The 18443-nt window shown below is 37.9% G+C and overlaps 1 protein-coding gene across 1 annotated transcript in view; it reads left to right on the top strand.

The window, feature by feature from the left end:
• The window catches only part of GUCY1B3 (guanylate cyclase 1, soluble, beta 3), a 43601-nt gene extending 25650 nt beyond the window's left edge, over positions 1–17951 (top strand). The window contains exons 5-14 of the mRNA XM_005860767.2: positions 2950–3147; positions 4893–5123; positions 6563–6679; positions 8019–8152; positions 10272–10469; positions 12791–13028; positions 14119–14259; positions 14740–14894; positions 15242–15368; positions 16762–17951. Of these exons, the coding sequence (XP_005860829.1) occupies positions 2950–3147; positions 4893–5123; positions 6563–6679; positions 8019–8152; positions 10272–10469; positions 12791–13028; positions 14119–14259; positions 14740–14894; positions 15242–15368; positions 16762–16785 (1563 nt within the window). The 3' untranslated portion in view covers positions 16786–17951. The remainder of the gene's footprint in view (positions 1–2949; positions 3148–4892; positions 5124–6562; positions 6680–8018; positions 8153–10271; positions 10470–12790; positions 13029–14118; positions 14260–14739; positions 14895–15241; positions 15369–16761) is intronic.
• Positions 17952–18443: the final 492 nt, after the last annotated feature.

The raw sequence follows: 18443 nt of genomic DNA, 5'->3' as shown, positions 1-18443 counted from the left end.
AGTAACTTTTTGGCATCGTGAGGCAAAAAAGATGGTGGGCCTGCTCTCTAGCCCTTTCCCGTGTCCTAATTTCATAAAGCTGAGAAGAATGAAGGGGAAGCACATTTGAGGTTTTCTTTATTGATTCTTGGGAATCTACTTGTGCTGGAATATATGTATGTGTTCACTTTTTTTTCTTATGTTTAATATGTATACTTCCTTTTTAAAATTTTTATTTTTTTCATTACCATTTATCCTTCTATGCCCTCTTCGACCTCCACCCACCCCCCTCCACCCCAACAATCACTGTTGTCCATGAATTCTCTCTTTTTCTTGCTCAATCTGCCCCCCCCCACACACACACATAATGTATATACTTCTTTGTAATGTGTATAGTTTTTTCTTTGTATACCTGCTTCCATGGGTATATTTTAAAAAAAAAAACAACACATGGAATACCAGTTTTAATATGAAACTTTTATTCTCCAAAATACATTGCTACAGCCATGTGGATAAATGATTAGCTTTGTATAAATCATATTATAAAATGTAGTCAAGGTTTTATCTAGGCTATTTTGAGAATCTTTTTTTGGCCTTCGATGTGGCTGTAAACAATTCTAATCTATGGTGAAGGTACATTTTTAGCAATATAAGTGTACTCAAATGAAAATAATTTAATTTTTAATCATGAATTCCATTTCTCATATTAGATAGTCTGTGGCAATCACTTCAATTTTGAAAGAGTAAAACCAAGTAAGGAAAGCTGTAACTTAAGAAATCCCAAGAGTGTTTTTATGTTAGATGCTATCTAAAGAAAATCAATATTGCATTAAGTGGTGTTAAAGCTTTCATGTTGCAGGAAAGCACTTAGCTTGTCCATTTAATTAACAGTAAATTCAATAAAACAGTAAATCTCTGGAGAGTTGGTTACCGCAAAGACTAAAAGATGAACATTCTGACTTCAAATGTTTTGCTTTCCCACTTGCTTTGAAGCAATAAATTAAGCAACATGCTATTAGCAACATTTATACCTTTATTTAAATAAAAATGGCTCAGCATTTAGGATGAAGTGCCTATCTTTTATTTAATTTAAATTTTTTAAAAATTGATTTTTTTGAGAGAGAGAGAGAGACTGAATTATTATTCCATTTATTGATGCATTCATTGGTTGCTTCTTGTATGTGCCCTGACAACCTTGGCTTATCAGAACGATGCTCTAACCAATTGAGCGACCCGGCCAGGACTAAAGTGTCTATCTCTTTGTGACTCATGACGTAGCTGCATGTAGAAATGTGTTAATATAATATGAACAAGATGAAAATAGATGAGTATGAAAATGATATAGGCATATTGACTTATGATATAAATACGTTGCTGTATTTGAAAATTATAAATTTCAATTTTTCACAGAGGGAAAATTGAAACGATATTATTAAAATATATTTTTCAAATTATTGGTTGACTTATCTTTTTTCCTTTAAAATGAGCCACAACACAGTACTGAACCTGAGGACATTAAGTAATTACCTAAATGCAGCAACAAGCTCAATTTTGGCTTTGTGGGAAATGGAGATAAGTATAAAACTCTTTGGTCATTTTTTTTTCCTCACCAGATTTTCTCATAAAGTTTTGTTGTTGTTGTTGTTAATCCTCCCTCGAGGATATTTTTCCAGTGATCTTTAGGGAGAGTTGAAGAGAGAAGGAAAGACAGAGAGAAACACTGATGTGAGAGAAACACATTGATTGGTTGCCTCTTATATTCGCCCCAACCAGGACCCAGGTCGGGGAGGAGCCTGCAACCAAGGTAGCGTCCTTGACTGGAATCGAACCCGGGAGCCTTTGGTCTGCAGGCCAATGCTCTAACCACTGATCCAAACCAGCCAGGGCTCTCATAACCTTTTTGCAACATCAGCAGATGGGATTTGGGAGGGTTATGTGTTCAGGTCTTCCCTTCTCAGAAAAGAATTATCCTGAGAAGAACTTGTCATAGGAAGAACTCCTCGTACTACTTAACCAAGTAAGATAGTTTTGGGACTCAAGCGGCTTGTAGTTTATATATTAACTTCCAATACTTCCTGTCTGTCATATTTTACATGACAATAGCAGCCCCTACAGGCCATGGGGATGAACTGATGCTTTTGCTGAGAGGTCCTGGAGGCCTCTCTCCACCCTTGCACATAAGTCTCTTACATCTCAGAACTTGGAACAAAGTATCATTCTCATGCCACCCTCTCTCTGACCTTCTGTCATTACACTTCTCTGTCCCTATACCCAGGAAAGGGTCCTGGCTTTGAAGGTCTCAGTCACACATATGATTAGCTGGGTCCACCAGGATCAGGCAGGACCTTCTTCCCAATCAGGATCCATAACCTTGATCCCATTTGCAAAATCTCCTTTGCCAGGAGAGGTATCATATTCAAAGGGATTAGGCATGGAAATTTGGGGGAGCACCATTATTTTGCTTGCTGCACCTGGGATGTGCTTAGTGTTATATATATATATATATATCATTTTAGTTATCTCCATTTTATCAGAAAAAAATCAAGTCTTAGAAAAATTGGGTAAACTGCTATGTTACCATGAAATGATAGTGTCATGCATATATAGCTGCCCCAAACCTATAAATACGTATATCTTTGCTTTAGCCCTAACTATGTTTCTTTTTTTCTGCTTCAGGCATTCCTTTTTTTTTTTTTACCCCACTTGTTTATTTATCTTTTCTTAAGATGCATTAACTATTAATAGCCACGGATGTTTGTTTTAATTACTCTACTTGAGTTTCAAGTTCTCTGTGGTTCTTGCCTTACAGATGTCTCAGTGCCGCAAGGGAAGGGCGTGCTGTGTGAATGTTTACTCGGCTGATCTGCCCACTAAGCTCAGATTGAGCCTTCTGTCTTTATCTTGCTTTCCAGGAGTCAGCTGCCATTGTGGGAGCATTGTTTATTCATCACCATTTCCTCTTCGTTGCAGAACCTCGATGCTCTGCATGACCACCTTGCTACTATCTACCCAGGCATGCGTGCACCTTCCTTTAGGTGCACTGATGCAGATAAGGGCAAAGGACTCATTCTGCACTACTACTCAGAGAGAGAAGGGCTTCAGGATATTGTCATCGGAATCATTAAAACGGTAGCTCAACAAATACATGGCACTGAAATCGACATGAAGGTAATGATCAGCAAAGGAGACACTTCTAAATAGAGATGGCAGAATATTAAAAGTGGTGCTCAGTGAATTTACCTTTAATTCTTGCAGCTAGTGGAACTCACCAAAGGCATATCTTATATAATAAAACCCTAATATGCAAATCGACCGAACGGTGGAATGACTGGTCGCTATGAACTGACCACCAGGGGGCAGATGCTCAACATAGGAGCTTCCCCCTGGTGGTCAGTGCGCTCCCACAGGCGGAGCGCTGCTCAGCCAGAAGCCGGGCTCACGGCTGGCGAGTGCAGTGGAGGTGGCGGGAACCTCCGCAGCAGCACTAAGGAGTAGCGAGCCAAGCGGTAGGGACCAGCAAGCAGGCAGGCGGTAAGGAGCGAGGGGTCCCGGACTGTGAGAGGGCACAGGCCGGGCTGAGGGACCCCACCCCCATCCCCAGTGCACGAATTTCGTGCACTGGGCCTCTAATACTAGTATAAACCATAACACTGGCATCACCAGAAGTCTATGCTTGGCCTTGGAATGCAAGGATATATAGGAATACAGACGATTTTTCCCCTTTGTCTCAGAAGATTTTTTTTATATACATTGCTTAATTTAGTTTGCATTCTCTGTGAGCACACAGTAGCTGGGAAGCAGGAGGATATGTGACTGGCTAAGCTGTGTCTTTCAGAATACAAAAAATACCCTCCGTAACACGGACAGTCAAATTCTGTGATAATATAAAATTAGATATTATATTACTGTGCATTGTTTCCTTGTGGGGTTTTTTGTCTATCCCTGAATATCATTGGAATATCTTATTTTGTGAGCTAAAAGTTTTGCTTTTTTTTAAAAAAAAAAAAAATTAGATTACTTGTTGAAAGAAGCCAGGTCTCATACTTTAAAAAGGTGTTGCTATTGATAATACGGATTGTTAGTTTTAGGTGAGAATTTCAAGATATGAATGCAATCCTATATAATATAGAGCTAATATGCTAATTAGACCAGAGGGTGGAATGACTTTCCGGAAGACCTTCTAAACCACCAGTGGGCAGGGCCATGAAGTACCTGTGCCCCTGGCACAAATTTCATGCATCAGGCCTCTAGTTATGCAATAAAGAAAACCATCATTTTTCTATATTTAATCCAGACAGTCTCTTCCAGTGAGCTGCTTTTTGTGTGCTCAGCATATTCAGCCCAAAGAGCCATTTTTCAGTGGCCCCAAATTTGAGAAAAGTGGGGAGAGGAACACCCTATTTCAGCCTTATTTTTTTAATGTATCTAACCAACTTGGTATTGTAATTTTATATACTTGCCAATTGATGGGTAAGAGAATGACATTTCATGTATTTTTAGATATGTGCTTCTATTATTTTATTTTTGTCTGCAAATATTATTTTTAACATGTTAAATAATACTACTTGTATAGTTTGTAGGTCACTCATTATAGTAATGTGCCGGGCTTAGAGGCTAAGCACGCCAGGATAAAAGATTGCTTTTCCTCCAGTTCTACCAGAGTCTGTACAGGCTACTAGGGGACTGATAACACATTCACAATTTTACTGTGAATAATTATTCAGTCTTCGAGTTTCATAAATAAATGTCCAGACAGTGTTTTCTATTTTAGGCATGTGTAGCATTTGCACACATTAAATTTTTAAAATTAACCCTCTAAATGCAATTCTCAAAACCAGTTTCTTAGGTTCTTAGGCCTTTTTAAGTAAATTGAAATGCAGACAATTAAGACCATTTTCCCCTTTGACATCCAGGTTATTCAGCAAAGAAATGAAGAATGTGATCATACTCAATTTTTAATTGAAGAAAAAGAGTCTAAAGAAGAGGATTTTTATGAAGATCTTGACAGATTTGAAGAAAATGGTACCCAGGACTCACGCATCAGCCCCTACACCTTCTGCAAAGCTTTTCCTTTCCACATAATATTTGACCGGGATCTAGTGGTCACTCAGTGTGGCAATGCCATATACAGAGTGCTTCCCCAGGTAAACCACATCCCACTTCATTGGGGACTGAGACAAAAGGCCATAAAGGTGCTATTGTTACATGTGGACATTCCTCTATTTACCTTTTTACTGTGTATTACGTGGTGTGCAGCACATCGTATATTACCTAAATTGTTTAAATGTGAGCATAGTATATTTAAACATAATGCTACCTTTCCTACAACAGGTTTTTTCTTTTCTTTTTCTGTTAAAAGCAGGGCAAGTGCTGCCCTGGCTGGTTTTGCTAAGTGATTAGAGCGTCAGCCCGTGGGCTGAAGGGTGAAAGGTCTCGGGTTTGATTTCTGGTCAAGGGCTCGTACCTGGGTTGCAAGTTCATCCCCACCCCAGTCAGGGCATGTGCGGGAGGCAACCAAGTGAAGTATCTCTCTCACATGAATGTTTCTCTCTCTCTCTCTCTTTCTCTCTCTCTCCTTTCCTCCCTCCCTTCTACTCTTTCTAAAAATCAGTGGAGAAAATATCCTTACATGAGGATTAAAAAAATAAAGACGGCAAGTGGGAATGCTATACTTTTTAAAAATGAGATAACATAACTTTCTAGTAACAATCAACTTTCACTTGTTTATTCATTGAATGAATATTCATTGGATATCTACTATCTGAAAATAGCTTTCAAAATCAACCTTTGACATTTTCAGGGAAAAGAAGAGAATTTTAAAAAACACTAAAAGCGACAGAGCTTATCATGGGACTGGGTAGAAAAAGCGTCAAAGGACAACAGTGGAGGCCATGATGAGAATCTGCGTTTGATTGACATTATTCTGACCCAGTTGTAAAAGCCGTAAAAGCCTTCCTTTCTACTCTACCAACTTTTGGAGTTGTACATGACATGTATCCAGAAATAATTTTTACTTGTAATTAAAGAGACTTGATAGTCCAGGATTAGCCCAAATGGGATCAGGCATAAACCTATAAATCCAAAAGCCTGGGCTCTTAATGCTGGCTCTGGCTCTCCCTCATTATTAGCTGGGGTGTGTTACTTGGCCTCTCTCTGCCCTTGTCCTTTATAAGCAATCAGTATCTGCTTCCTATTATTATTATTATTAACCATCTCTTGATAAACTGTGTTTGATGAGGGTCTTGATATTTCAATTTCATTTTAAGCCATTGGCATTTAATAGGTCATGCTACATTTTCAAAGAGAAATTTCCATTCTCCGTTGAAAATACTTCTCTTATTTCTGTGAGATTATTTTTGAATATTGGTCATCTGAATCCATATTAGGTTTTATGTTCATGGAACTATTTGATGTCCATTTAATCACCGAGTTGCATAGGTCAAGATATGAGTCCATAGTTGAGGTAACTTTCCTACAAAATAATATATTTCTGGGCTTATATACAATTGAGCTGATTAATCTAATAATATAAAATAAACATTGTTTTAAATAGGTGTTCTTGTTCTCTTTATCTACATTTTAGCTCCAGCCTGGCACTTGCAGCCTTTTGTCTGTCTTCTCTCTGGTCCGTCCTCATATTGACATTAGTTTCCATGGGATCCTTTCACACATCAATACGGTTTTCGTATTGAGAAGCAAGGTAAGCAAGATATTGTTTTATTAAATGTGAGTAAGAAGGGTGAGTTACATACTAGAAGTGTTCTGGGGGGGAAAGAAGCTACTATGCCATTCTAGAAGTTGGTGGAGGCATAGCCAGATCAGAAGCAAACCTCAAAAGGAGTCTTATTTCAAAGGCGACACTGTTGATTTTTTATTTTCCGGAGGAGCAATGAGACTCTGTCACCTGGTCAGAATTGACAAAAGTAAGTGTTGAGAATGCCTCTCTGGGACAACCCCGCTTCACATATTAAACCAACATCTTTTAGCCCCGGTATAGCTGCGATGTCCTATTTTAGGAGTCAGAAGAACTGATAGATTTTTTTTTTAACTTTACCCACTTCCTTCAAGTGTCTGTTATTCTTGGTTCCATTTTTGTGATGGAAATAGGAGTGATAAAATATTCATTCAGTTGATAATTTAGGTAGTACCCAGATATCACAGTTTCTGTCTTTGGGATTGATAGAGCAAAGGTATCCTGAAGTACACACTTCATCCTTCTTACAGCCTTCCCAAAGATCTTATGTACACATACTTTATGTATTTGGAATGATTCCCAGTTGCTCTGTGAATGCAGGGGTGAGGAGTGGTGAGGCTTGTTTTTGTGTGTGTGTTTTATTTTTTATTTTATTTTTATTTTTTTATTTTTTATTGTTTAAAGTATTTACAAATAGTAGTACATATGTCTCCCTTTTTTCCCAATTGACCTTCCCCAGCCTCCCCTACCACCCAGCACATGCCTTCACCCCTCTCCCAGTGTCTTGTGTCCATTGGTTATGCTTATATGCATGCATACAAGTTCTTCCGTTGATCTCTTACCTCCCCCCACCTCCGAACCCTTCCCAGCCTTCCCGCTGTCCTTTGACAGTCTGTTCGATGCTTCTCTGCCTCTGTATCTATTTTTGTTCATCAGTTTATAATTATCCATAAATGAGTGGGATCATGTGGTATTTTTCTTTCACTGACTGGCTTATTTCACTTAGCATAATGCGTGTGTTTTTTTTAAGACAGGGTATTATATTGTAGCCATACTGAAAAATAAGAAATAGTCATGGGAGCTTTAAATAAATATGTGGACAGTAGTATACCTACTGGCTTTCTGTGCTCAGAGAGAATTAATTCGGTTTTTTTTCAGTGTTTGTAAGGGAACCACTATACTTACAACCTGGCAGAACGCTGGTGAAATCCCTCCCTTGTACTAATTGGTACACTTATTCTCCCTTAGGGTTTGGTGGGAAATGAGGTTTATGTGTCCTTCCTTTTGCTGAATTGTTAGGTAGGGAGAAAGGCACTAGGTAATGTTTATGTCTTGCCTTTTCCAGGAAGGATTGTTGGATGTAGAGAAATTAGAATGTGAAGATGAACTGACTGGGACTGAGATCAGCTGCTTACGTCTCAAGGGTCAAATGATCTACTTACCTGAAGCAGACAGCATACTTTTTCTGTGCTCACCAAGGTAATGCTTTTTAGATTAATTATAATGCATATAAGAACCCATCCTTAGGTAACAAAGGATTTCAATAGTATTTTATTCAATCATGTCTACATATTCTGAAGTGTAAGTCGATTTTATAATGTACCTCTACCCCTTTTCCTTCCTCTCTCTTTAAAATTATCAATAAAAACAGATTTAAAAAAGACAAAACTAGGGAACATAAACTTTATTTTTTTATTAACAACTTGCATTGGTCTAATTATATACTTATCTGCCATCAATATTGGTTTATTTCTTCTGCTTCTTTCCAAGTAGAGCTTTAGTAGTCGAGAGATTCTCAATAGGAACAGTTTCTATTCATGGTGATAAAGGTTTCTATGGAAACAGAGCAGAAAATTTGGAGTCTATTTCTTAACTATCATATGCAGAAATTAGTTACATAGTGACACACATGCATATTGTTATGTGGTACCAGTCCCTGTGTGAAGAAAGACACACTCACATTGAATTTTAAGAAAGAGATCAACTAAGAGCAGTTTTACTTCTAAAATAATTTCAAGAGAATTAGTTGAAATTTAGAAAAAATCTTGATAGTTTGACAAAATAATAAATAATTTTTTAAAAAAATGAGACATAATTTGATTGTTTTTAACTTAGTCTGAACATTCATGACCATTCATCTTTTTAAAATATATTTTTATTGATTTCAGAGAAGAAAGGAGAGGGAGAGAAACATCAATGATGAGAGAATCATTGATTGGCTGCCTCCTGCATGCCCCTTACTGGGGATTGAGCCCACAACATGAGTATGTGCCCTTGACTGGAATCGAACCTGGGACCTTTCAGCCTATCCACTGAGCCAATCCAGCAAGGGCCATAACCATTCATTTTTATTTAAAGCATATAATATTTTTTTCTCTGCTCATGGGCAGTCCTATATCAGTTAGCAGATTATCTGGCCTCTTTCCAGAAAGGTCTATTTCTTCAAGTGAGTTTTACTTACATATCCATTATAACAAAATCTAAAGAGACCATGTGCTTCATTAGTAAATGCTTTGATCATTTTATATCTCTATGTTGGCATGCTAATTTTTGCTTTGAAATATTGACATTTCTGCTGAAAATGTATTCCAGGGGGGCATTTTAGCAATCCATAATTCTTCAGGAAAATCTCAATTATGTCATCTTAGAGAAACTATTATTGTAAATGTCCCAAAGTAATTACTTTACATTTAAAGAGTTCATACCAATAATATAACCCCAAGACATTTTAACCAAAGATTAAATTTTTTAAGAACATTTTTTAAAAAGCTACTTCTTATTTAACCAGGTCTACACTGAATCAATAAATATTATGTTGTTTCTAAAAATGACTTAAGTTGCAAAGATGCATAAAATTCAGCAATTAATATACTGATTCAAATAAACGAGAAACATTAGTCAAAGAAAATAAGAGTAGATAAGAAATTAGAATCAGAAGTAAGAATAGCATATAAAAATATATGTCAGAAAGTCATCTATGATAATACAAGTGTAATATGCTAATTAGACCGGATGTCCTTCCGGATGAAGCCGTGGTGGTGGAGGCCAAGCCCCTTGCACGAATTTCGTGCATCGGGCCTCTAGTAAATACATAAAATACTTGTAGAAGATGGGTCATAAATCTGGTTGTAAAGTTTTAATCATCATGTCTGAAAGGAAAAAGCAACCAGTCACAGGAGTCGCAGAATCTATAGGAAGAAACGAACAAGTTTCTCAGAAGAAGCACACATATCCCTGTTAAAGAGAGTAAGGATCAATTTTTTTCATCTCTTGATAATGAGAGAAAATGTGATAATAAATCACAGCCTTGTGTTAAATGCTTGAGCAGGTTGCATAGGGCGATTGTCTACGTTACCTTTCAATGTAGGCTAATAGCATTAAAAGTACAATTTGGCAAAAATGCATTTTAAGTTCACTGCTCTTTGGTAGATTTTGAAATCTCTAGAAGAATGAATAATGATTCTCCTTTTCTTTTCTTCAACCTGAGAAGCTTTAGAATGGTAGGAGAGGGCAGGAGTATGCTCCCTGACAGTAATCAACATTGGTGTTGTCATGTGGGTGAGCTGGAATGATTGTGCCTCATTTCTCTGTATAACAGTGTGATGAATCTGGACGATTTGACGAGGCGAGGCCTGTATCTCAGTGACATTCCTCTGCATGATGCCACACGGGACCTCGTTCTTTTGGGAGAACAATTCAGAGAGGAATACAAACTGACCCAGGAGCTGGAAATTCTGACAGACAGACTGCAGCTCACGTTAAGAGCACTGGAAGATGAAAAGAAAAAGACAGACACGTAAGCCTGTAACCTTGCACGACTGCTAGGTATACAGTGACTCTACTACAGTGAAGATCAATAGTCAGACTAAAAAGGCATGAGAGCCATTATAGCTCCAGAGTAGTAGATAAACTCTTCCATATCACTTAAAATGAAATTATGCATGCAGAAATAAGTCAGTCTCAATGGTGGTGGGAATATGTCTTCTATTTTTACAAATCAAGCTGAAAGAATAAATGCCAATACATCTCTCTGAAAATCATTACAATAATTCAGATGTTTAAAATCCAACTATCATTCATTCTTTCCTTTAGACAAGAAATATATTTTGAGCATCCTCTGTGTGCCAAGGGCTGGCCAAGTTCTGAGGGTTACACTGCACACAGAACTTAGAGTTGGCCATTATATTTTAAAAGATTTCTTTCCTTGGACTGAATTATTTTAGGAATTGGCTGATATGAATCTGACAGATTGTAATGTCCTCTGTAATGACAACAATTGTATTTGTAAAGGCAAACATTATAAAAAAATGGAAGTATAAGGCTATAATTATTTTTCTATGAATGGTAGATGAAATTATGAAATTTTGGGCAAGTAGCATTAAAGTAGTAGTTCATTTTCAGTAATTCACTTAAATACACATCAGGCATACTACTTGGCCTTGCTTGCATATAGTAGTAAAAGGCACTAAGTCACTGATGTTCATAAGATATTTTACCCAGGGCCTTGTATGTTCATTTTTAATGTTTATATAACAGGAAGATATCTTGTTGGAGAATTGAACTCCTCTGTCTTACTTCCATATGAGCTTTTACTCTAGCTGAGCACTTAGAATCTTGGTAACAACATCACTTTCTATGCTTTTTTTTTGCATTGATAAATGTGTAGTTGCCCACGGATGGATGCTGTGCCCACACATAAAAACATCAGTTAGCTATTTATTCATAGCATGGATGAAACAGAGAACGCCATTTAATGCTTGTATTTTTCCACAGCTTCTTAATGCATTGTCTTGGCCCTTGTATAATGCAGGTGAAAGCTGTGTTTATTTATTTATTTATTTATTGAGACCACTTAACATTCCTCACACTCCTAAACCGAACCCCTTAATCTATTCATGTATTTTGAAAAATTCAGAAAATATATGGGACAGACGGTTCACATTCCTTCCACTGCTTGAAAAACAACTCAAACTGTATGTTTTATTGGTCTGTGGTACAACTTTATCCATGAAAAACATCAAATTTTGTGGAGCACGTTAGACAGTCCTTAGGACAAAGATTCAAAGTCAAGTTAGTATTCTGCTCTGGCTGTTATATTAGAAAAACACCCAGGTTTAGTGTTTTTATTTTTTATAGACATTTGTTTCTCTAGGTGATTTAATTATAAACCCCTTTACTGTTTCTTTTCTTTAAAGCCAAGTAGTCCTACTGTTCACATTTAATATTCAAATATAGCTTTAAAATAGTTTATGAAATTTTCTCTGTTTGAAAGTTAAAAATGAAAGACGGGAAATTCCACTAAAGCTAGGAAAAATAATGTGAGCTCAGCTCCATGTTGTACATTCAATGTCGCACGTTATGCCCTCTGACTACAGAGAAGAACAAGGACGGAGGCTTCATTTTTCCCTCTGAGCCCTCATGCCCAGAGTCCTCAGTCTCCCTGCTTTCTGTTTCTTTCCCTGTAAATTCATCAGAGATCATCCTTCTCCTGTTGTGTTTACCACACTTGTCCCCTCAGCAGGGTCCCGGAGGCCATTGTCGCAGTCTCAGTATTGACTAGAGAAACAAAATATTTTCTTGTCTAGACCAAGGTCCACCTGTATTGCCAGTTTCTTCCACAGAAGAGTGAGCGATGAAGGCGATGGGAGGAAATCTGCTCCTCTCAATATTGCTTCACAACAATTGAAATCGGTTTCTCCTTCCGGAGAGATAAGCATGCTCCTGGTGTGCTAGTCATGCCGTGTTTTCAGGGCTGGTAGTGACAACTTCCATACGGTGACTATCCTAACAGCAGAGTCAGAACACAGGACTAGAAATGAAAACTGACTTTTCTTTGTTTGGTCTGGTGTTTGTTTGGCTTATTTTGATTTGGTTTGCGTTGGTTTGGCCTTGGGGAATTGTATGTAATTCAAATCAAACAAATGATTTATACTGTCTGTATGTCTTGTTTTGACATAAAAACAGCTAACATTTGATGCTAGCTGTAAAGGTTTCCCTATAAGAAGCCAGGCCTTTTACAGAGCAAATGATATCAATGTTCTATGAAATGGTCAGTAGAAGCACGAAACCTAGTCCCAGCATTCCTCACTACGGCTTTTTCCTGATCCCACCGAACAGGTTGCTGTACTCCGTCCTTCCTCAATCTGTTGCCAATGAGCTGAGACACAAGCGTCCCGTGCCTGCTAAACGATATGACAACGTGACCATCCTCTTCAGTGGCATCGTGGGCTTCAACGCGTTCTGTAGCAAGCATGCCTCTGGGGAAGGGGCCATGAAGATTGTCAACCTCCTCAATGACCTCTACACCAGATTTGACACACTGACTGATTCCCGGAAAAATCCATTTGTGTATAAGGCAAGTCCTGACCTTATGGCGATGCAGTGCTGTCAGACCCTGCCCTCTAGGGGCAGTCCATTCCGTTCTCTGAGTGTAGCCTCCGTAGATAGGAAACCTCCATGTGTCCCATACTGATCATTACCTTAAGTAATCACCTCTTGCTATAAAGCAGGCATGTCAAACTCAAAGGCTAACACGGGCCAAATAAACAAGGCATGTGGCCCGCAGGCCACAAGGTTGACATGCTTGCTATAAAGCATTCTCTTTCTTGTAACCACAATGCATGGAGCAGATGATTCCCTAGTTAAAACGTAATCTTCAGCAGCTTTTTTGCACTCACTGAACAAATCTGAGCACACGGGATATAAACGTAGCATTCGTTTTCGTGCTCTGGATGAGACATTTTTGCTGAAATGTATAAATGTTTTATACGGGAAAGAAGTCCTGGAGCATGAGAAGTGTGCTGGAAGTTTAGACAGCACCAACCTGAAGATAAACATTCATGCGGCATTTCTGCCCTTGGTTTCAATGAGAAGCAATGATAATATTGGAAAAATGAAGTCAGTGGAATATTGCTTTGTAAAGGAAAGAATGTTAACTAAACCATCCACAGGCATCTGGAGTCATAGAAGTGCCATGAGAACTATTTATTTTATAGTCATTTTCTGAGCTTTAGTGTAACACTTGGTGAGCAAATCATAAAAATGAATGGTTAAGGACCAGGATAAATCATTGAACTTCAGGCAGTGGCTCTTGTGCTGTTAAACTCTCACTGCTTGGGTATGTTTGTGGGGGAGAGGGAATAAGGCAATACATTGTTTTACTGAATTATAAGGGTATCTGAGGTGCAAAATCAGGACTTACAAGAGGAAAAATAATGCTGTGTCTACACCTGCCTGTAATCAAAGACCTCAAATGCCATGTGTGTACATTTCAAATCATGACAAAGTTTCAGGTTGTTGTTGTTAAAGTTTTTACAGAACTAAGTGGGAGGAGAGTTTAAAGTTACTGATAGCCTTGGACAAGTAATTTTTTGTATAAGGATAGCAAATGAAGTGGTCATATTTATGCTACCCCAATAAACATCTAACTATCTGTGCTATGTTAGGTGGAGACTGTTGGCGATAAGTATATGACAGTGAGTGGTTTGCCAGAGCCGTGCATCCACCATGCACGATCCATTTGCCACCTGGCCTTGGACATGATGGAAATTGCTGGCCAGGTTCAAGTAGATGGTGAATCTGTTCAGGTTAGTAAATAAAATAGATATCACACTAATGGTAGTGGACCTCTGTAGACAAGCGATTCATGTTCTTGATCAGTCACAAATTATGTACAAGGATGGGTATCTTCACAGCAAAGACTGAAATATTTTAAAGAATCCATTGTATTACATTTTTTCACAGAGATGGCAAATCTCTCCACATATCTGAAATTACTTAGTCTATCCCATGTTCTGTTTGTTTGTTTTCATTTTTCTTAAAATCTCTTTCTTGTGTCTCTTCAGTTGCCAGAGTCACATCTTCGAAATCTTAAGTCTTTAGAAAGGGAATGTTTCTCTTGAAGACAGATTTTGTGAGGGTTTTTATTTTTGTCTGTAATACACTTGGAGTTCTTCTAGGGAATTCTTATGATTTTTGTACAGTGACTCTACATTATTCCGTAACACAAAATAAATATTAGTGTGTTAGTGATTAAAGTTACTGAAGCAAAGCTTTGATTCCCGCAGATAACAATAGGGATACACACTGGCGAGGTGGTCACAGGGGTCATAGGGCAGAGGATGCCTCGCTACTGTCTTTTTGGAAATACTGTCAACCTCACAAGCAGAACAGAAACCACCGGAGAAAAAGGAAAAATAAATGTGTCTGAATATACATACAGGTAAGAGAACACGTCTTGGTATTTACTGATTTGAAAGGAAAATGTCTGTTTGCATGTGGTTTAACTTTCTGAGTGAATTTTTTTACCTTTAAGCAGTTATCACCTTCACTCTTAGGATTGTTTAATTTGTATTTGAGAAGACTGCGTTATGATTCTCACTTTAAATGTTTTCATATCATCTCAGAAATTCCTGATATGATCACTGCTCCTAAAATCTTGAACTACCTTTAAGCACAATTTTAGTGTGTGGTCCTTGCTGTCTCCATAGCTTTGGTGCATGCCATGTTCTCTCTCCATGCAACCATATTCCCTAATTCTCTCCCTACTCTCTGTCCGCTGTCTTTCAGATGTCTTATGACACCAGAAAATTCAGACCCACAGTTCCTCTTGGAGCACAGAGGCCCAGTGTCCATGAAGGGCAAGAAAGAACCAATGCAAGTTTGGTTTCTATCCAGAAAAAATACAGGGACAGAGGTATGACTAATCAGAGCCTAATTCTTTTTCAAGACAGTTTATAAAAATGGGGAGTTAAGTCTTAATCACTGAAAACATGTTTCATTTGAAAAGAATTCTTGTTTCTGGAATTGAACTTTTAAGTAAAGCAGCCAAAGTACTGCACTGTCAAGAGCCAGTTAGACAAATAAATACGGATGTCCCCCCAAAATGTATACACACTTTAACAGGTGATAGCTCAATTTTGAAAATGAAATGTATTTTAATAAACATTGTCTTTATAATTATTCAAAATCCGTGTATACATTTTGGGGGACACCCTATACTTCTTAAGGGATACTTTGTGGTTGCTGGCTTTTGACATTAAAACCAAAATCACTGGATGGAGAAACCCTGATTTTTTGTTCTTGCTCTGTCATCTGGCTCAAACACAACTGAGGTGAGTGGGCTGTGAGGGGAATCCCCTGGCCTTGTGTCCTCAACTCAGAGAAGAAGGAAGAGGGAAAGAGAGAGAAACATCAAAGATGATAGAGAATCATTGATCGGCTGCCTCCTGAAAGCCTCCCACTGGGGATGGAGACCGAAACCTGGGCATGTGCCCTGACGGGGAATCGAACAGTGACCTCTTGGTTCATAGGTCAATGCTCACCACTGAGCAACACCAACTGGGCAACCATGAGGTTTTAGATCGTTCTAAGGGCCAAGGATCTCCCTGTAAGTATTTGGGGAATCTTTGGCAATTCTGGTCCCTTGGGTGTTTTACCTACAGAGAAGAGTGATTTATAATTTTCCAGAATGTAAATGATTTTGTAGGGAAGCTTTAGGTTCGTGCTAGCGTTGTGGTTGTCCTCCCGCCAGAACCCATGTGCTGGAGCGGACCTCAGAACACTGGCCCCCGAGCTGAAATCCCATGACTGCCAGTGAGCTGGGGCACATGCAGGCCAAACCCAGCCTTTCCCACTCGCAGTGTGTGGCATCAGAAACTAGTTAAACACTCTGTTCCCCTATTGATGTATTAGTTCTGTAGAGGGGGTGAGACCACTTGATTACATTTCTTTTCCTGTATGTATACATCCCCTGAAAATGCTTTTAGAGTATAACAAGTCCTGAAAGGAATGGAATGCCGAGTTTTAAAATATTTATCTTTATCCTCTTTCAGCTGTTTTTACTTTAAATAATTTACTTCTGTGGTTGGCATGCTTACTGATGTTTTCTGATACGTTTAACTGTACCTCAAGTGTTGGTCCTTGTAGTTGGGTGGCCCTCTTTCCCCCAGAGTTATGGTGGGAATGAATGCCTTAGAAAAACGGTAGACAGGAATGCAGGTCCCACTCTTATAGAAAACTATTTTTGAGGTGTACTGTCAGCTTTATCATCACTGAAAATGAATCCCTTGTGTCTTCCCCTTCCCAAGGAAACAAACCAGGATGATAACTGAATCTTGGACTGCGGGAGGAAGACTGGGATTAGGTTCCGGTTGGTTATCCCCTAACATCTGGCAAGCCTAGGAGCAGTTGTTATTTATGGATACAAATTCTTGTTTTGTCTTTTTCAGTGATCCCAAGCCTATCTCTTAGGTATATCTTTCACTACTCATTACTCAACTTTAGCTCTGCTTTGGATTCTTTTCAAGGTTTAATACAATATCTAAAGTTCGGCTTTAGATGTGGATGATATGTGCTTCATGTGTCTTAAAATCTACTACAAGCATTACTCAACATGGTAATTTGTAAGTAGTAGACACCCAATACATATTTGTTGAATTTAGTTAAATTAAACTGAACAGTATTTGGCCTTGTGTATACAGATCATGGTTGACCAAATCTGTCTCATGCTTCATATATATGTATATGTATATTTTAATGACTATAACACATAACAAACTTTATATCATGATGGTGTATAGCATTATAGGAATCATTTTCTAAAGGAGTGGATTGTAAGTTTTAGGGAGAAAAAAATGATTTATTTTCAGACTCCCAAAGTAAGGATTAGTATATCAGGCTAAGAAAATAGGGACTATTTTGAAGTGTGTCGATTTCCCTTCAGAAATATAGAACACACGTGTCTGTTGTTAAAATATTTGGTTGCTCATTCAAATCATGTGGCAATTGTAATTCCTGTAAAATGCTATTGTTTGTAATGTAGCCCTTGTATTAAATCTCATTAACTACACACAGTGGTCACAGAAAACTTCACTCTTCCCCCGTGAGCTATTACATTAGCTTGGGATACAGGTTCAGGACTCTAACCACTTCCAAGAATACATCTGGGACACTGTCAATCAGAGCCATTCCTGGCCTTTTATTCTCAGAAATGAACTTCTTTTTCTTAGTTCAGAAGGATGTGATTATATCTAGGGCATCATGTTCAGATAACTCAGTTTAATTGCAACGTAGAATGCATTCCTATTGGAATAATTGGCCTGTTCTTAAATGTCTCCATAATTTATTAATATCTATCTTTACAAAATATAGTGCAACTACTTTTGTGTAAAAATGTTTGTCTTTAAATTTAATATTTCATATCAACACATCGATATATGTATAGACGTTCCATGTTAATTATAAAAGAATCTGCAATAAATTATTTTTTCCACTTGTCTCTTGACAGTTTTTACATCAACAAACATAATATGAATGTTGTCACTTTATTAATGCTATTTTTGTACATACATTTTATGATTTTACCTATTATAAATGTAAAATCAATTTAGACTCATTGCTGTTATAAAGTTCAATGCTCCTCTTAGATAGGCATATTCTAAAATGCGATTTTCTTTAGAACTGACAAAATGATAGAAACAAGACTAGCTCTGGCAAGGGAGGTGGAGGAGGGAAGGAATATACAGATTAATATGCAATGACAGCAGCTCTTGAAGTGCTCACAGTCTTTTAGGAATGAAAGACACATATACAAATAATAAAAAAAATGTGTAATATTCGTCGTGATAAAACATCCTCAAGATAAGGAAAAGACTACATAGAGAAGGAGAGAGGAGAGGGAGGACAGGGTGGGGTGAGACTAGGAGAAGATAGGGAGGCCAGTTGGATTTTATGGTGCTCTAGTTTAAAGACGAATTAGTGCCATGGAAGT

This window comes from Myotis brandtii, unplaced genomic scaffold (genome assembly GCF_000412655.1).
Source record: "Myotis brandtii unplaced genomic scaffold, ASM41265v1 scaffold14, whole genome shotgun sequence".
In the NCBI taxonomy this organism is placed as follows: Eukaryota; Metazoa; Chordata; class Mammalia; order Chiroptera; family Vespertilionidae; genus Myotis; species Myotis brandtii.
This window is presented reverse-complemented; position numbering and strand designations above follow the sequence as displayed.